The following is a 20898-nucleotide window of genomic DNA, read 5'->3' as shown; positions in this document are numbered from 1 at the left end:
CCCATCTCTGACGCGCAAGTCGCCCAATGTGGCGTCGTATGCAATAAGTGCTTGCCCTCGGCGGCTGAACTTCCCTGAATGGAGGACTCCCGGTGCACAATGCCGTACACTCATTTTCCATTTCGGCGTCGTATACGCAAAACTCATAGACGAGGCAGCGTGCAACAGACTTATTCGTCGATCCACCGACGGTTACCACTTTTGCACACCGACGGAAACGTGGGTGTGGTTTCTGTTGATCATGCCGGTCTCGGAGTGAGAACGGTACGCGTATTCGAACTTCTTTTCGAAGTTCCTGTGGACTTGGTTATCGCAGCACTTCGCCCTTACGGCACGGTCCTTAATCATGCTGCGGAGTAATGGACCAGCTTCGAGATATATCCCGTACTCAACGGAGTGCGTCTAGTAAGAATTGAGCTCTAGAAGCACATACCATGTTATCCTTCTATACGATCGTCAACCGAAAACTTGCTTTGGCTCCGGACAGGAAGGCCGTGTTCGAACAGATTGTCTTCAGAGCTCCTCGGGACACCCAGCACCCGCCACATCACATTACATCGCTGCCTGTTACGTAAGTGGAAGCACAACGGAACGAAGTGGGCGACGCGCATGACAGGCAGTTGTCCATAGAGTCTGGGAGTATCGCCCCAGATTCCACGTCACGTACGGCTCAAATGGACTTGCCACACCGTCAGCCAGACGCCCCACAGAAGCTGCAGAGCCACGGTCCTACCACGCTCTTGTCGAGGCCGTCTTCAGAAATGGAAGCGGATACGAGAGAGGATCGCACTGAACAGCATTCCTTGGCAGACGTGGAAGCTCTACCACGAATACAGCGGCTGAAGAAACGAAAGAAGAGACGGCTGTCCACAGAAGACGAGCACTACATCCGAGACAACGAACAAGACATTGGGAACGAACATGATTCGTTCCCACCTGCAGATGAAATTTTGTCAACAGCGAGAGTCCTCATCAGTGCATTAGGAGATTGTGCACAAAAAATGGAACAAACTGATGAGATGCAGGAGGTCGACGTTCAGTCATTGGCTCCCACCGACAATTAGTCGGTAGTGAACCTTGTTCACGTCGGCCAATGAGGCCGTGCCGTGTGGTACTGGTCCTGAAAGAACGCTCTGTCGACGACCGTTCAGTAGATGCGTGACTTTCCAGCAGAGCAGAACCGATAAGATGTCACACGTCTACGGTATTGGTACAGTTAACATCAGTGGTATTCCCACCTCAATAAAGATACAAATCCTGCAAGTTTTGTTGCAGGCAGCGGACATCGACATTGTTTTTTTGCAGGAAATACGAAACGATGTTCCAGTTGAGTTTTATAGTTATGACGTCTATCGTTTAACAGGTTACGACGGTAGCGGTGGCACGGCCACATTGTTACGTGAAGGAATAGTGGCGGAAGATGTGGAGTACTTGCCATTGACCCGCGGTGTTGCCCTGACTGTTGGGATACCCGCTTGGTGAATGTTTACGCACCGTCTGGCTCTACCAAGAGACACGAACGAAGATACTTTTACACAAAGGAAGTATCGCCGCTATTTCGAAGACGTAAGGAGAATTATTGTTGTGTATATAGTTCCGGGTAGTCAGCGCATACACTACTTTCCCACTAGAGCACGCCCCGCTATGCACAACAGCGCAGGCGCAGTGCTCGTCAGTCTCTGCATTACGAGATGGCGCTGCCATAGAGACGGACCAAATTCTGCTTCCACCGATCCGTGTATTAATATGTAACGCAGCCAATGAGATTGCTGCTAATGTAGAACCTTTTCTCCTCGTGGATCACACTCGCGCAGTGATACATGAACGCGCGAGGTATTATAACGAATGTACAGACCTCCGATTAGTCAGTCTGCATTTGTCTGCACCAATCTGTACCAGTCTACATTTGTGTGTACCAGTCTATAGTCAAGTTTCAGTCTGCGCCTAATAAGATTACCATATTCCTGTACATAGCCATGAAGATAAATGTATAGACACTTGTATCTGCGATATATTTGAGAATGAGATTAACATACCTGTAGTAAAGGAACTTCAGATTGTCAATTGTAAATAGCATCCAGAACCAAGTTAAGTAATTTTAATGTTTGTTATTTTTTTAATAAATGTGTGTGAAATTTAATGAAGTTCTGTTTAAAGTTGGTCACCGTCAATCTGCTACTCTAAGCATGCAAGTGGCATTTCTATCGTCTGACCTGACGGCAGAAGATAAACACGCCACGATAAGATCACGAGACATATTGCTGACACTCGCCTACTTCGTTAGAGCGACCAGTCCAATAATCTTATGTTGTGTGTACTGAAGGTCTTACAGTACGCACACGACAAATGTATCGTCGGCGGCGACTTCAACTGCGTTCTGCAACCCGAGGACCAACGACCACACTTCGTTCCTTGCCCGGTGCTAAAAACTCTGGGCCGGGATCTTGAACTGCATGACATATGGGAAATGACGCATGGCGACAGCTGCGGATATATGTACCTTAGAAGCCGAGGTGTGGCCTATGGCCTTCACGAGGCTTACATCTGCACCATCACTCTGCCACGACAGAAGACATTGCGCATTATGGGCCCGTGGGAGGTCAACATAACCCACCTGCTGCATGAGAACTGTTTACGGGAGGCTGAAGTCACATGGCGACAATGTCAACGGCGTCAACGTACGCACGATTCGACGCTCAAATGGTGGCTCTGCTACGTCAAACCGGCTTTCCGCAGAACGTTCACATGATATGGCCAAGATATGTCACATTGGCAACGGGCGACTTCCGAATTTTATTTCACAGTTGTAGGTCAGTTGGCGAAACAACCACCGTCTCCCGACCGTCAGCAGGCTGTCCCACGTATCATAGCACAACTGCTGCCTCTTACGGCAGTGAAGATGCAAGGGGTTAAAGAACGTGCGAGGATGCTCGACGGGTTACGCAACGAACGGCCCTCATTACACTGTATACTGAGAAAAAGAAGGCAGTGGCGACGTACACTCATACGGGATTCGAAATGGCAGACAGATCGCGGGCCACGTTACGGAAGGACATTGCACGTGCTTTTGCTCACCACTACCGCACTTTCTATACGGTGGACAGAGTAGGACTGGCAGACGTGCTTCGACAAATGCCAGCGGAAGAGCATCCCACTGAAGCTGACGGCCTTATACCTGATATTACCATAGATTATGTGGACGCAGCCCTAAAGTGTGGTGCGTCAAATAAATCCTCTGGACCGAATGGGCTCCCTCACGAGCTATACCGTAATGGGACCGACATGGGTACAGATGTGCAATGAACTCTTTAAAACCTACCTTACGTGTACCTATCGAGTTCACAGAGGATATCATGATACCGGTTCCAATTGGTGGTCATAGACTAGAAGACTACCGGCGTTTGATATTACTGAATGGAGACTACAATATATTTGCACGTATCCTCCGTGCTCGCCTTCAAGCGGCGATAAAGGACAAAGTACATTTAGATGAAATTTGTCTAGGTGGGAAGAACAATACACATATAGTGCTGAGGGCATACGGGATTGTCATAGCATTGATGTCTGCATGTCGATTACGAGGAGCCCTCGTGACAGTGGATTTCGATCACGCCGGCCGCGGTGATCTCGCGGTTCTAGGCGCTCAGTCCGGAGCCGCGCGACTGCTACGGCCGCAGGTTCGAATCCTGCCTCGGGCATGGATGTGTGTGATGTCCTTAGGTTAGTTAGGTTTAATTAGTTCTACGTTCTGTGGCACTGATGACCACAGAAGTTAAGTCCCATAGTGCTCAGAGCCATTTGAACCATTTTTTGACTAACGGCGCGAACTCGAGAGTCTTGGTGAACGGTATTAGCTCAGAACCTTTCACGATCCAGCGCTCAGTGCGGCAAGGTTGCTCCCTATCGACCATCTTGTTTGCAGTTGCTCTTGATCCTGCACTACACGGCCTTTTACAATGACTTGAATGCGTCCAACTATGGGCTGTATCTTTGCAATGCCGCGCACACGCCGACGACGTCGTACTTTTGGTTAAGTCCGGAGCTGAAATCCAGGCTGCGCTGGAATAGCTTCAGCAGTATGGAGCGGTGGCGGTTAGATCGATGTTTGGAAGTGGGCAGAGGGCAGCCACAAGGGACAGCAGTGTCCATCACCATGGTCCCCACTCTTGAGTGTTTGAGAGCGGTATTCCATGGAAACATACGGCGTACAGCGGCGTCTAACTGTCGACGGCTACTGCGACATATTCACGCATTGGTACAACATGCATTCCGCGACATAGATATGTTCCAGCGCGCACATTATGTCAACGTATATTTGGCACCGGAAATTGTCACTTGCCACACATACTGCCGTTGCCCACCACGATCGGATCAAGACTGCCGTCGGCCTTCGGACATTTCGTAAGTGCTGACGTCCTCTGCAAAATCTGCTACGATACCTTGACGCTGCCACAGAGAGGAGGAGGCACAGGACTCGTAAACGTGAGAAAAAGTGCGCGTGCGCTGTTTCTTAGTACGATGCGACGCTATTGGAGAACCGAGGACGTCACCTTAATGGGCGCTATGATCAACGAACTGGCTCCCCATTCACTTTGTCCATCAGTCAATGTAGGCCACATCACGGCACCCTTCGCACACCTTCGGGACATCTTCGTCGATTACAATTACATTCAGGACAGTTTGCCGGAGTTGCCCACAACGAAAGACATATATCGAAGCTTCCTTGAGCAACAATCTCGCAATGTGGCGGAACAGAAGTACCCGGCGATGCAGTGGCAGAGAATATTGAGAGCGGTCCATCTTCCCTCTCTCCGTACAGAGGTACGTGCATTGTGGTATGTAGTGGTGAACGCCAAATCCCCGAACCGTATCGACTGCACTCAATTCTTCTGGTCGGCACGCCGATATGCCCCCACTGCGCACTCGTCGACTCCGACGAGCACAGTTTCATCTGTTGCATCACAATCGACTGTTGCCTTCTGACATGGTGATCACGGCTGACGACCTACTGTTCCCGGACGAAGTATACTTTCCCACCGCCAGGACAAACGCCGTAAACTGGACAAAGGGGATGGTAACATGTTATTTGTCATAGGCTTCTGGTACGTACTGCAAGAGCAACATGTCATCTTGCGGCGACACGTGAAATACAGAACATGTTTTTCCAGTTACTTGGGTTCGCTATTCACGGCCCCTGCGGCTAGTTGAGGTGTTCCGGGTATGAGAAGTGAAATGAGAAGATGGCTCAACGTTCAAGAACTGACGTTCAAGCCTGATGTATTCAGGGGACTATATTTAGTTTTTAAGTTAGCGAGAAGCCGACCTGGATACTCGCCAACAGGGCCGTTGCAAGGTCCCGTTTTTTTATTTCTTTTGCTAGTGAACTCTTTAAGTGTAGATGGCGTTACGAGCCGTTTTTACGTTTGGATTTGTTGAATGGCACTTTTAGTTTCTGTATGTTGTGTTTAGCAGCTAGGGAAGACAATAAAAATCAATAGACACAAAAAACACCTCAAATAAAACTTAAAAAAATATACAAAATTCCCTTTCATACCTTGGATTCGTCCCCAGAAAAGGAGACGCGGTGGCCTAGCCTTGGGTTTCGACCCCTGCCCACCCTGCCTTCGCCAGCCTCTGTCCTTTTCTTTCCTTAAAAAAAAAGTAACTCCCCAGGATCATATTCTTCTCGTTCAATTTTATAAAAGAGTGCCAATATTTTTGAGCTCCTTGGAAATGGGTACATTACTGACGTCATAATTAACCCGCATTTCACCCTATGCCTATACTTTCTGCGCTTATTTAAATTAATAAAATAACCTATACGATATTGTGGTTAATTTTGATGTCAGTAGTGTACGCATTGCCAAAGAGCACAAAAATATTTGCCACCGCTGAGCCCAACACCGCTTCGTAAGTACACTCTAACAGGGACAATTGATAATGTGCACATGGTTATGGATCCGTACCAAAATTCCTTTTATTTCCTAAACGCTTGGCCATCTGGAGTTTCCACTTGGGACGCTTTCTTGTCTCACCAAGCCCTACATGTACCATAAACTTCAACGAATTCGGCGATGATGAGTAGGCGTTCTCTCCTTGTACGCCCTTCCATCATGTTTTAGGGGCGAAGTTCTTTCATGAAGTCCGTGTAGGAGGCTCTCTGAGAATGAGAAAAAGTGACTGAGAATTAAACGATGGTACTTCATGTTTAAAACATTCCGATCACAGTCGTCTGTTGAAATTTTACTGAGGGTGGTGATTATCTCGAGGGTGAGTGCATCAGACCGGGAAAAAACATACACACAATGAAGGGCATAGGCTCCTCATTGGACAGATAATCGATACAACAGCTACCGTTGGCCCTTAACAAAGACGTTGTTGTCGAAAGGTGAAGTCGTTGTGCCCCATTATACCGAAAGTGTTTTATCCAATAATCCTCCCAATTCGATTGCGTAACTTTTTACGAAAAATATTTCACAGCCCATAAACTGGGAGCTAACCAAGTTTACAGGACTCATAAACTAGCCACGTCGAGGATTGATCACGAAATTATCGGGTAACACCATGTCTAGACTTGATAACAGCATCAGTTACGCGAAGAAGGCAGTCTACAAATTTCTTCAGGCACGTTTTGCATATCTAGCTGAATGTATCCATAAATGATTAGACCGAGTAGCGTTACCACGTTGCAGGGTGCTAAGTTTGCTAAGTTTCACTCATTGTTCCAAATAGTGGCGCACACTTTGCATGGGTTTAATGTCATGTGATTGTAGGTCAGCCGAACTGTGATAGCGGTCTGAGTTTTTGTCAAATGAAGAACGTAAGCATACAGCCCTGTGCAACGCTTGGTCGCCTACAGAGTTGAATTAAGCGTCCTGTTTCATTTTCATATTGCCTAAATGAAAGAGCCCAGGTCATCGCACGGAAAACACGCCCAAAACGTCATAGCTCGACTTCAGACCTGAACTGCACGCTACTGCGTCTTAAACGCCTCATTCGGCAGTCGGTGACTCGGTGTACAACCTCCCATCACGTATATAAACCTGCACACGAATATCTCAGGTCAGTTGCCGTTGGGTATAAATTGGTGTAGGTGACGCACAGTACGTACACTGTTCAAGCCATCCCACCGAAGACTGCACTAGTTAAGATGGCCCTTTTTTGGATTGCCTTAGTGAAATGGCAAAGTAGGGTTTCTTCTTACCTGTAATCTGTGAAGCTCTTGTAGATGATGTCCCGAAAAGCGGGTGTGGTATAGCATTGGCCTCTTCAGAAGACGCAGGCAGGCGGGCTGTGATTCTTATCTGTGGTGTGAGTAGCTAGTTCCTATGAAATTAGTCCCGGAATGACTTTACGATGCGTTTATTTGCTAACACCGTTAACAGTAACAGTTTAATATCATAAAAGAATTCCTTTTACAAAGTTAATAAGTTCCGAGACCGTGGTAGAGCCGAATGATGTAAATGAACAGTACCTGAATACAGTTTGTAGCCGACTCTCACATATGGACAAGTTCAAAGTGCGTCCTATCGCATCTGGAGCGTAGCCGGAAGCTCTTGCTTACATCATAACGCTTCGCAAAGCTTCACATATATCTTCCACAAATTAAAAATATTCAATTATTTATTGAATTTGCAGATGTACTGCATAGTGTTACTGTTGCAGTGAGGCGCTGATGACCCGTAGGCTACTCTTAGTATCAGCTGTGCCAGAAAGTGATCTTAATATTGAATATATAATGGAGTAAAATCGGTGCTTCGCGCTAGAAAACTTGTGGGTTCCATAGATCTTTACTATCGAGTAAAATCCGTTCTCAAGGCTCACTGTCCCGACTGTCATAATTCACAATCGTGCCGTATTTTTTCGGTTGCTACCTCTGCCTCTGTGATAACCAGCTTTCTTCTCACTGCTGACTTATTCTGCAGCACTACTTAATGTATCGAATTAACGAATGCCTGTTCTGTTAGAAACTGATTTTCATTGACGAGGAGCAACACTTGTCTCCGGCCTCTGTCGGTTACGATCTTTCTCCAGTCGCTGATTTTACGCAACGTCACGTGATTAAGTGCCGTACCTCATCGTTGTCGACACGTTGGACAATCTGTGCTCATATACCTTCCTTCGCGATGTGGTCACGTGCAAGTTCAAGCACGATGTCCTTTTTCTGCAGATGTTTACGTCGACCCATCTCAATGCGCACATGTACAACTTTTCAGTGCCATAACATTACACCTTCCCGTGTGTCTTTCAAGGGGTTACCATAGTATTTAATTCTCTATTAAAATACGCCTTTCCAGGGCACACTGCCTTAACGAAAGCATCTTCAGTATTGGGTGGGAGGTCTGCGAACTTCGGTAAGACCCACAGTAACGACAAGAGGATTGGCGCCTAATAGAAAACCAGGTCGTAGGCCAGACAGATATATTTTAATTTTTAGGGAGGATACAAGTTTACAGAGGACACCTAAATCACAAAACAGAAAACTAAGTGGTTCCATTATCTAAATGATACCATTACAAAATCTATCCGAAATAAAGTAACAACAGAAAGTTAACGTGAATTTTATAAAGTTATAACAGTACCACTATTTCTCTATGGGAGTGAACGTTGGGTAGCGACAAAAAAATTTCGTTAGATATACATATACGCACATAGACACATCACAAAAAGTTTTCCATCACACCGGTTCCCAGAACTCCTGAAGATAGACGTTGACTGTGGATATTGTATCACAGACAAAGCCCCCATGATTCTTCAGAAATGTCACCAAATCCGCCCAAAGATGTAAACAACCATGCATGAAGAGCGACTATTACATGGAGGGACTCCGGCAGCCGATCAGTTCAAGTCATTCCACCAGGAAAGAGGTACACGGCTTGTGTAGTCTGTAGTTCCGCATTGTTACTTTGTGCCAGGAAGACGTCTCAACAAGGAAAGTGTCCAAGCGTCTCGGAGTGAACGAAAGTGATGTTGTTCGGACATGGAGGAGACACAAAGGAACTGTCGATGACATGCCTCTCTCATGCCGCCAATGGGCTACTACTACAGTGGATGACTGCTACCTGTGGATTATGGCTCGGAGGAACCCTAACAGCAACGCCACCAAGTTGAATAATGCTTTTCGTACAGCCACAGGACGTCGTGCTACGACTAAAACTGTGCGCAGTATGCTGCAAGATGCGCAAATTCACTCCCGACGTCCATGGCGAGGCCGATCTTTGCAACCACGACACCATGCAACACGGTACAGATGGGCCTAGCAAAATGCCGAGTGGACCGCTCAGGACTGGAATAACGTTCTCTTCACCGATGAGTGTCACATGTGCCTTCAACCAGACAATTGTTGAAGAAGTGTTTGGAAGCAACCCGGCCAGGCTGAATGTCTTAGACACACTGTCCAGCTAGTGCAGCAAGGCGGAGCTTCCCTGCTGTTTCGCAGTGGCATTATGTGGGGCCGACGTTCACCGCTGGTGGTGATTGAAAGCGCCGTAGGGGCTATACGATACATGAATGCCTTCCTCAAACCAAAAGTGCAACCATATTAGCAGCATATTTGCGAGGCATTCGTTCTCATGGACGACAGTTCACGCCCCCATGCATATCTTGTGAATACGTCGTTCAGGATAACGACATTGCTCGACTAGAGTGCCCAGTATGTTCTCCAGTCATGAACCCTATCGAACATATTAAAAATGGTTCAAATGGCTCTAAGCACTTCAGGACTTAACATCTGAGGTAATCAGTCCCCTAGACTTAGAACTACTTAGACCTGACTGACCTAAGGACATCATACACATCAATGCCCAATGTAGTATTCGAACCTGCGACCGCAGCAGCATCTCGGTTCCGGCCTGAAGCGCCTAAAACCACTATCGAACATGCCTGGGATAGATTGAAAAGGGCTGTTTATGGACGGCTTGACCCACCAACCACTCTGAGGGATATACGCCGTATCGCCGTTGAGGAGTGGGACAATCTGGACCAACAGTGCCTTGATGAACTTGTGGATAGCATGCCACGAAGAATATAGGCATGCATCACTGCAACAGGACGTGCTACTGGGTATTAGAGGTTCCAGAGTCTACAGCAATCTGGACCACCATCTCTGAAGGTCTCGCTGTATGGTGGTACAACACGCAGTGTGCGGTTTTTCATGAGCAATAGAAAGGGCGGAAATGATGCTTATGTTGATTTCTATTCCAATTCTCTATACGGCTTCCGGAACTTGCAGAACCGAAGTGATGCAAAACTGCTTTGGAAGGCCAGCAAAAAACTGAGCCACCACATGTAGCTGCCACAGACCGAGAAAGTCCTAACGCAAAGCGAAAACAAAAAATAAAGAACAATAAGTGGTAATTGTGTCATAGGCACCTGCAGGGGGGTTTTGTGCTGCTTGCTTTGGATACGCAGCGCTGCCCATACTCACAGTTGATGCTGAGCACGATTCTCCTGCTGACACTGGGCGGCACGTCGTTGGAGGCGATGCACAGGTAGGCCGCCATCTGGCGACGGTCCAGCCGCCACAGGTGCAGGTCGCTGCCCACGTACGACTCCACTGGAAGGACCAGAAAAACAAGTCAGATGAGAAAACATGGTCGGCAGTTCATACACAGAGTATACCAGAAACGTTTTGGCATATTAAAAGTGTGTGCCGGACCGAGACTCGAACTCGGGATCTTTGCCTTTCCCGGGCAAGTGCTCTACCATCTGAGCTACCCAAGCACGACTCACGCCCCGTCCTCACTGCTTCAGTTCTGCCAGTGCCTAGTCTCCTACCTTCCAAACTTTACAGAAGCTCTCCCGCGAACCTTGCGTAACTAGCTCTCTTGAAAGAAAGGATATTGTGGAGACATGGCTTAGCTACAGCCTGGGGGATGTTTCCAGAATGAGATTCTTGGGTAGCTCAGATGGTAGAGCACTTGCCCGCGAAAGGCAAAGGTCCCGAATTCGGGTCTCGGTCCGGCACTCAGTTTTAATCTGTCAGGAAGTTTCATATCATCGTACACTCCGCTGCAGAATGAAAATGTCATTCCAGAGAATACACGATTTTACCAAGAAAACTCCCGAGGTTGTTTCGGTTTGTTTTCTGAGGATTTTCGCTTACGTGATCAGTGTTCTCCGATGGCTCGTCACAATAATGCAGTAATGATTTATTCGGTTTGTTACCACAGTTACCTCAATTTGAGTGGAAATACCTCCACAACAGCGAAAACTTTTGTAATTTCAATCAGCGATATGCAGAACACAAAGCACAGGCTGACGCAACAGCCCTTAGACAGAAACTAATGTGCAGAGTGTTTGTAATTAAACTTTCGCCACTTGAGAGGGCCATCACGGAAAACGAGTGATCTCTGGAAAATGAAACTTTGTGGAAATATTTGTAAGGACATGCGGAAAAGAAATAAAGACTGAACCATGCAAAGAAACATATTTCATTTGCCACATAAGAAAGTAAAATTTGTTAATTGTGTACCTCATGTACGTTCCAGGTTACTAAAGTAGCTCCATGTGACTACCATATACATCCAGGAACCGCGCTAGAGATACCGTTTCACAAATGTTCACAGAATGTTCAGAATTGCGTCCAGCAGTCTCTGCCATGACTTCTCCAACAATTTGTGGCGCAATTGGCCGTCGGCCTCTCCCTGGAGCAATTCCGAAATCGCTAGTTAATTCGAACTTTCGAATCATGTTCTTCAACTCCGGTGTGGAAAGAGGACCTCTCCGTATTCCTTTAATGCTCCGACACTTGCGAAGAGCGACATCACAGTTGATGTTGTTTAGATGTAATAGCTTTACGAGTAAAGACCTGCCCATCTTCTCCAGACCGACGTCTAGTGTCTGTAGCTATAATGCATAGAGATGCTTATGGCGGTAGTATCGCGTGCAAGACGTATAAAAGGGCGGTGCATTCGTGAGGCTGTCATTTGTACTCAGGTGATTCATGTGAAAAGGTTTCCAGCGTGATTTTGGCCCTTGAACGAGGAATAGAGCTAGAAGTACTAGACATTCCATTTCGGAAATCGTCATCAAATTCGGTACCCCGAGAGCAATTGTGTCAAGAATGAGCCAAGTATTTGGTTGGTTTGTGGGATTAAAGGGACCAGATTGCAACGGTCGTCGGTCCCTTGTTCCAAAACTTAAAAACACCCACACAGAGTAAAAAAAAAAAAAAAAAAAACAGATAATGGAGACAACAGACGACACAGGACAAGAAAGACTCAGACAAAGAACAGACAAAACGAATTAAAATCACACAGAGTGTGACAGTGGTTGGCCGACCATAGAGACAAAGAAGGAAAAGCCAACCACCGAGAACACATTAAAAATTCAGACTAAAACCGGAGGCCAAAGGCCAAAATCAACACATCATATAGACAAACACTTAGATCATGTGATAAAAGCCCTTTGCCCGAATAAAACGCAAAACTAAGTCCGCCATGGCTGAGTCATCTGTTAAAAGTGCAGGGAGCGTATCAGGCAGCGCAAACGTCTGCCTGAGCAGAGCTAAAAGGCGACACTCCAACAAAATGTGGACCACAGACAAAACGGAGCCGCAGCGACATAGAGGTGGGTCCTCATGGCGTAATAAGTGGCCTTGCGTCAGCCGAGTGTGCCCAATGCGCAGTCGGTAGAGGACAATAGACTCCTTGCTAGAGACCCGCATGGATGACCGTCACACAGTGGTCGTCTCCTTGATTTTTTAATTATTTATTTATCGTTTCGTGGGATCAAATTAAAAAGAAGTCTCCATGGTCATGGAACGAGTCAATACATGGAATTATAACACGATAGTAGAAACAGATAATATGAAATATAAAAATCATATTAAGGCGATAAGTCTTAAGTTTAAATAAAGAAAATCAACAATGTAACACTGGAACCCGCTTAATTTTTTAGCTCTTCCAGGAGCTCCTCGACAGAATAGAAGGAGTGAGCCATGAGGAAACTCTTCAGTTTAGACTTAAAAGAGTTTGGGCTATTGCTAAGATTTTTGAGTTCTTGTGGTAGCTTATAGAAAATGGATACAGCAGAATAATGCACTCCTTTCTGCACAAGAGTCAAGGAAGTGCATTCCCCATGCAGGTGTGATTTCTGCCTAGTATTAACTGAGTGAAAGCTGCTAACTCTTCGGAATAGGCTAATTTTGCTAACAGCAGACGACATTAAAGAAAATATATACTGTGAGGGCAATGTCAGAATCCCAGACTATTGAATAGGGGTCGACAAGAGGCTCTCGAACTTTCACCACATATTGCTCTAACAGTCCGTTTTTGAGCCAAAAATACCCTTTTTGAATCAGAAGAATTACCCCAAAAAATAATACCATGCGACATAAGTGTATGAAAATATGCGATGTAGACTACTTTTCGTGTTGAATTGTCACTTATTTCAGATACTGTTCTAATGGTAAATAAAGCAGCATTTAGTTTCTGAACAAGTTCCTGGACGTGGGCTTTCCACAACAGCTTACTATCTATCCGAACGCCTAGGAAATTGAACTGTTCCGTCTCGCTTATAATATGCCCATTCTGTCTGATCAAAATTTCGGTTCTTGTTGAATTGTGAGTTAGAAACTAAAAACTGAGTCTTACTGTGATTTAGCATCTAATTATTTTCCAAAAGCCATGAACTTATTTCATGAACTACATTATTTGATTCTGTTTCAATATTACACACAAGATCCTTCACTACCAAGCTTGTGTCATCAGCAAACAGAAATATTTTTGAATCACCTGTAATATTAGAAGGCATATAATTTATATAAATTAGAAACAACAGTGGACCCTGCACCGACCCTTGGGGAACGCCCCACTTAACAGTGCCCCATTGGGACTGAACATCACTACCACTCTCAATATTACGGAGAATTACCTTCTGCTTTCTGTTCTTAAAGTAAGAGGCGAACCAATTATAAGCTACTCCCCTTACTCCATAATGGTCCAACTTCTGCTGTAATATTTTGTGGTCAACATAGTCAAAAGCCTTCGTTAAATCAAAGAAGACACCTAGCGTTCGCAAGCTTCTATTTAATCCGTCCAAAACTTCACAGAGAAAAGAGACTACAGCATTTCAGTTGTTAAACCGTTTCTAAAACCAAACTGTACATTTGACAGCAAATTATGTGAATTTAAATGCTCCAGTAACGTTGTATATACAAACTTCTCGATAACTTTAGCAAACACCGATGGCATAGAAATAGGTCTAAAATTGTCAACATTATCCCTGTCTCCCTTTTTATAAAGTGGCTTCACTACCGAGTACTTTAATCGGTCAGGAAACCGACCACTCCTAAAGGAACTGTTACAGATATGGCTAAGCACTGGGCTAACATACATAGAACAATACTTCAGTATTCTGGTAGATACCCCGTCATATCCATGAGAGTTCTTGGTCTTTAGTGATTTAATTATTAACTCAATCTCCCTCTTGTCAGTATCATGGAGGAGCATTTCCGGTAACAGTCTCGGAACACTTTTTTTTAAGAGCCCTATGTGATTCCCTGTTGGGACTAGGTTTCTATTTAGTTCACCTTCTGTATTCAGAAAGTGATTATTATATATTGTACATATACGCGACTTATCAGTAACATGGACATTCCCACTACGCAGTGATTCTATATCCTTGACCTATCTCTGCAGACCAGCCACTTCCTTTAGACTGACCAAATGGTTTTAATTTTATCCTGAAACTTAGCTATTCTATCTGCATACCACATACTTTTTGCCTTCCTAATGACATTTTTAAGCACCTTACAGTACTGTTTGTAATGGGCTGCTGTATTTAGATTTTGCCTGTTTCTAACGTTTTGATATAATTGCCACTTTGTTCTACAAGATATTCTTATCCCTCTAGTCAGCCACCCAGGCTGCCTGTTTGTGCTAGTACCCTGTTTTAAACGTTCTAACGGAAAGCGACTTTCAAAGAGCACGAGAAAAGTCATGAGAAAAGCATTATATTTATCATCTACTGTATCAGCGCTATAAACATCTTGCCACACTTCTTCCTTGATAAGGTTTACAAAGGTCTCTACAGCAACTGGATCAGCTTTCGTAAACAGTTGATAACTATATTTAACATGTGTTGCAGCACAAAAATCTTTTAAACTTTGTGCATCATGATCTGAAAGGCCATTCACCTTTTTGCTAACAGAATGCCCTTCTAGTAATGAGGAATGAACAAAAATGTTGTCTATGGTTGTTCTACTGTTCCCTTGCACTCTCGTTGGAAACAATACGGTTTGCATAAGATTATATGAATTAAGGAGGTCTACCAGCATCCTTTTCCTTGCACAATCACTTATACAATTAATGTTGAAGCCACCACATATAACTAACTTTTTGTATTTCCTCTATAGTGAACCAAGAACCTTCTCTAGCTTTAGCAAAAATGTTGTGAAGTCGGAGTCTGGAGGTCTATAAATAACAACAGTTAGAAGTTTAGCTCCATTAAATTTAACCACACCTGCACAACACTCAAACACCTTTTCAGTGTAGTACTTTGAAACATCAATTGACTCAAATGGAGTGCCGTTTTTCACATACATAGCTACTCCCCCACACCACAAAGAGCTCCTAGAAAAGCTGCCAGCCAACCTGTATCCTGGTAAAGGAAGCCTCTGAATTATCTCCTTATTTAAGAAGTGTTCAGATATACCAATAATTTGAGAGTCATCATCTAAATGCAGTTCACTAACTTTATCTCTAATACCTTGTATATTTTGATTTAATATACTAAATCCCTCATTACTCAGATACCTAAGCTTTGTCAAATGTGGTTCCTTTGTTAGAGAGACTTCCCTTAAGCAGGGATACCTATCAGCTGACTTCAATCTAAAAAAGGTGCAGCTCTAACACCCACTACCGCAGGAATTTTCCCATGAGTGATCCAACCACCCCCACCTATCCTCTCACCTGTAAGCTTTGCCAACCTCCCCTTCCCATATCTGTTGAGGAGCACTCCATGTCTCGTGAAACCCGTCCTGCAGTAGGACGGAGTTTGTTGGGCCTGGGCAGGTTGCGCCATTCAGTGTCCCACAGTTCGAAAATTTTGCGGCGTGAGAGGCCCGCAAATCAGTCGCCGGGAGGCCAATGGCCAGAGATGGTTTACTGGTGGCCTCTTTCGCCAGGCGGCCTACATGTTCATTGCCGGGTATCCCAACATGACCTGGGGTCCACACAAATACCACAGAGCGGCCGCAACGGGAAAGAGCATGAAAGGACTCCTGGACAGCCATCATCAGACGTGAGCGAGGGAAACACTGGTCGATAGCTCGTAAACTGCTCAGGGAGTCGCTACAGATAACGAAGGACTAACCTGAGGTGGAGCGGATATACTCTAGGGCACAAAAGATGGCGACCAGCTCAGCAGTGAAAACGCTGCAGCCAGCCGGCAATGAATGTTGTTCGTAGTGGTCTCCTAGACTCAGAGCATAACCGACACGACCAGCAACCATCGAGCTGTCAGTCTAAACAACGCCAGACCCCTGATACATGGCAAGGATGGCTAGAAAGCAGCGGCGGAAGGCCTCCGGAGGGATCAAGTCCTTCGGGCCATGTGCCAATTCGAGCCGAAGGCAAGGGCGAGGCACACACCGGGTGGGTGTATGCTGAGGGGCCCGGAAAGGAGGTGGAAGAGGGAAAACCCCAAACTCAGAGAGAAGCTCTCCGACGCCGACGGTGATCGTACAACCCGACCGGGGCCGACGTTCTGGGAGATGGATGACTGACTGCGGGAACAGGAACCGATAATTATGATGCCCGGGCAAGCTACAAACATGCGCAGCATAAGCGGCCAGTATTTGTTGACGCCATAACCGCAGTGGAGGAACACCTACCTCCACAAGTATGCTGTCCACAGGGCTGGTCAGGAAACCACCACTGGCAAGTCGTATCCCGCTGTGTAGGATTGAGTCCAGCACCCGCAACGGAGATGGGGATGCTGAGCCATAAGCCAGTCTCTCATAATGAAGACGGGACTGGATTAACGCCTGGTAGAGCCGTAAGAGGGTAGATCGGTCGACGCCCCAGCGGGTGGGGCTCAAGCATCGGAGAGCCTTCAGATGCCGCCAACACAACTGCTTAAGCTGTCGAATATGAGGCAACCAAGTCAATTGGGCATCAAAAACCACGCCCAGTAAACGTTGTGTCTCCACCACAGCAAGACTTTCGCCGGCAAGATAAAGCCGCGGCTCAGAGTGGACTGTTCGTTGCCGGCAGAAATGCATAACGCAAGTCTTGGCAGACGAAAACTGGAAGCCATGCGCTACACCCCAAGACTGCGCCTTGCGGATAGCGCCCTGCAGCTGACGTTCAGCAGCGGCAATGCCAATGCAGCTATACTAGTGGCAGAAGTCGTCAGCATATAAAGAAGCCGAGACAGACGTTCCCACCGCCACAGCGAATCCGTTAATTGAAATTAAAAACAGGCAGACACTTAAAACAGACCCCTGCGGTACCCCATTCTCCTGAACTTGGGAGGTACTATGGGAGGCCGCATCTTGCACGCGGAAGGTACGATGCGCAGGAAAATTGCGTATGAAAATCGGCAGCGGACCCGAAGACCCCTATCATGCAGTGTAGAGAGGATGTGATGACGCCATGTCGTATCGCACGCCTTCCGCATGTCGAAAAAGACAGCGACCAGGTGCTGACGGCGGGCAAAGGCCGGACGGATGGCTTACTCCAGGCTCACTAGATTGTCGGCGGCAGAGCGGCCATTACGGAACCCACCCTGAGACAGAGCCAGGAGGCCCAGGAGACTCGAGTACCCAACTCAAACGCCAGCTCACCATCCGTTCGAGCAACTTGAAAAGAACGTTGGTGAGGCTAATGGGGCGGCAGCTGTCCACCTCGAAAGGGTTCTTGCCAGGTTTCAAAACGGGGATAACATAGCTTCCCCGCCATTGCGACGGAAACTCACTCTCGTCCCAGATACGGTTGTAAAGGTCGAGGAGGCAGGGAAGGCAGTCCACTGAAAGGTGTTTCAGCATCTGACAGTAGATGCGACCTGGCCCAGGAGCTGTATCAGGGCAAGCAGCTATGGCACTGTAAAATTCCCACTCACTGAATGGAACATTGTATGATTCAGGATGGTGGGTGCGAAATGAAAGGCTCCGACGTTCCATCCGCTCTTTAATGGAGCGGAAGGCCAGTAGGTAATTCGCAGAAGTGGAACTCAGAGCAAAATGCTCTGCCTAGCGGTTTGCAATTACATCGCAGTCAGTACAAACTGCTCCATTCAGTGAGAGCGCAGGGACACTGACAGGGGTCCGATAGCCTTAGAAGCGTCTTATCTTGGCCCAACCTACGATGGAGAGACTTGGAAGCCAATGGAAGAGACATACCGTTCCCAGCACTCCTGATTGCGTTGGCGGATAAGGCGGGGGCCCGCGCACGCAGCCGTTTGAAGGTGATGAGGTTTTCTATGGAGGGATGTCGCTTATGACGCTGGAGCGCCAACCGGCGATCTTTAATCGCCTCAGCGATCTCAGCCGACTACCAAGGCACAGTCCCGCCCCGAGGGGACCCATAAGAACGGGGAATGGCAGATTCTGCGGCAGTAACGATGCCGGTGGTGACCGAGTGAACCACCGCATCAATGGCTTCGTTAGAGAGAGGCGCAATAGCGGCCATGGATGAGAACATGTCCCAGTCAGCCGTATTCATAGCCCATCTGCTAGGGCGCCCAGAAGAGTGACGCTGTGGCAGTGACAGAAAGATCGGAAAGTGTCACTACCACACATGTCGTCATGCACACTCCATTTGACAGATGGTAAGAGCCTAGGACTGCAGATCGAAAGGTCGATGGCGGAGTACGTGCCATGCGTCACGCTGAAATGTGTGAAGACACCATCATTTAAAATGGAAAGGTCGAGCTGTGCCAATACATGCTCAATGGTGGCGCCTCGACCTCTTGCCACTGACCCACCCCAGGGAGGGTTATGGACGTTGAAGTCGCCCAGTAACAAGAATGGTGGCGGCAACTGGGCTAGCAGCGCAGCGAGGACATGCTGTGGGACGTCACCATCTGGTGGAAGATACGGACTGCAGACTGTAACAGCCTGTAGAGTCCACACCCGAACAGCGACAGCCTCTAAAGGTGTTTGTAGAGGGACAGACTCGCTGTGAAGAGAGTGAAGGACTTAGATACAGATGCCACCAGATACCCTTTCATAGCCTGCCCAGTTCTTATAATAACCCCTACCGATAGCCACGGAGGGCGGGGGTTCGCATCGTTGGAAACCAAGTTTCCTGAAGAGCAATGCAGAAGAAAGGGTAAAGGCTGATAAGTTGTCGGAGCTCAGCTAGATGGTGGAAGAAACCACTGCAGTTCCACTGTAGGATGCTATCGTCCATGGCTGAGAAAGGCATGAAGAGACTGGGGAGGCAGTTTACGCCAGTTGTTCACTCGCTGCCACCGATTCAGCACCTTTGCGAGTAACATACATGACGTCTGAGGGACCAGCGAGATCAAGGTCCTCAGCGGACGCCAGGATCTCGACCTCATCCTCAGACACAGACCACAAAGGGTGCGGTGGGGTTGGTGCCACCGCCAGTTCTTTGGCCTTAGCGATCTTTCTCTTGGACGTCTCTCACTGAACGTTGGGATTCACTGGCTGGGAGGGCGTCACTGATTCAGTCTCCGGGACAGAGGAGGATCGCGAAACCCTACGACCAGCTGCTGGTGGGAACTTATGCCACTGACTGGCGTCATCCTTCCCCCTAGTGGAAGCCTGGGGACCCAAGGGACCCCTTACGAGCGGGAGTAGCCGAAGAAGTTGGACGCTTCTCCGGCTGAGAAGCGGGGATGGACATCAACGATGGGTGGGAGGGTATTGCTCCTAAGGTAGGTGGCGCAGAAGCAACCGGGTGGGTAGTTCCCCCACGGCCAAGGGGGCAGGAGGAGTAGTACTGCTCGTTGATCCGGCTGGAATTCTCGAAAGTGATGGGGCTAGCACAGTTGTTGTAGCAGTGGCGTAGGAAGATGTCATTCACACAGGGTGCAGTCGGTCACATTTCCTTTTGGCCACAGTATAGGTCAGTCGGTCTGGGTTCGTATATTCCATGATTTTGCGCTCTTTCTGGAAGATTCTGCAGTCTGGCGAGCAAGGTGAATGATGCTCTCTTCAGTTGACACAGATGGGAGGCGGGACACATGGAGTATTGGGATGTGATGGGCGTCCGCAGCCTCGACATGTGAGGCTGGAAGTGCAGCGGGAAGACATATGGCTGAACATCCAGCACTTAATGCACCGCATCGGGGGAGGGATGTAGGGCTTGACGTCACATCGGTAGACCATCACCTTGACCTTCTCCGGTAATGTATCACCCTCGAAGACCAAGATGAAGGCACTGGTAGCAATCTGATTATCCTTCGGACGGCGATGAACGCATCAGACGAAATGGACACCTTGGCGCCCTAAATTTGGGCGCAGCTCGTCGTCAGACGGCAAAAGAAGGTCCCTATGGTAAATAACTCCCTGGACCATATTTAAACTCTTATGGAGTGTGATCGTAATGGCAACATCCCCCAACTTGTCACAAGCAAGTAACCGTCGTGACTGGGCATAGATGCCGTTTGTATCAGTACTGACCCAGAGCGCATTTTGGACAAGCCCTCCACCTCCCCAAACTTGTCCTCTAAATGCTCGACGAAGAACTGAGGCTTTGTGGATAGAAAAGACTCCCCATCAGCTCTCATACAAACTAAGAATCGGGGAGAATAACTGTTACTGCCATCCTGAAACTTACAATCCTCCCACGCCGTGGCCAGGGAGGGGAACGTTTTAGGATCGTACTTCTGAGCATTAAATTGAGCCCGATAACGCTTAGAGACTGCTGGCGGCTGGCCGCCAGCAAGCGATGATGTACCACGCTTCATTGCGGGTCATCCGCC

The 20898-nt window shown here is 47.3% G+C and overlaps 1 protein-coding gene across 1 annotated transcript in view; it reads right to left on the bottom strand.

Moving 5' to 3' along the window:
• LOC126417022 (lachesin-like) overlaps positions 1–20898 on the bottom strand; it is a 626972-nt gene that overhangs the window by 89474 nt on the left and 516600 nt on the right. Inside the window, exon 5 of the mRNA XM_050084912.1 lies at positions 10427–10555. Within this exon, the coding sequence (XP_049940869.1) occupies positions 10427–10555 (129 nt within the window). The remainder of the gene's footprint in view (positions 1–10426; positions 10556–20898) is intronic.

The sequence above is a fragment of the Schistocerca serialis genome, chromosome 8 (assembly GCF_023864345.2).
Source record: "Schistocerca serialis cubense isolate TAMUIC-IGC-003099 chromosome 8, iqSchSeri2.2, whole genome shotgun sequence".
Taxonomy (NCBI): Eukaryota; Metazoa; Arthropoda; class Insecta; order Orthoptera; family Acrididae; genus Schistocerca; species Schistocerca serialis.
The sequence above is the reverse complement of the archived record's forward strand: the minus strand, read 5'-3'. Positions and strand labels throughout refer to the sequence as shown.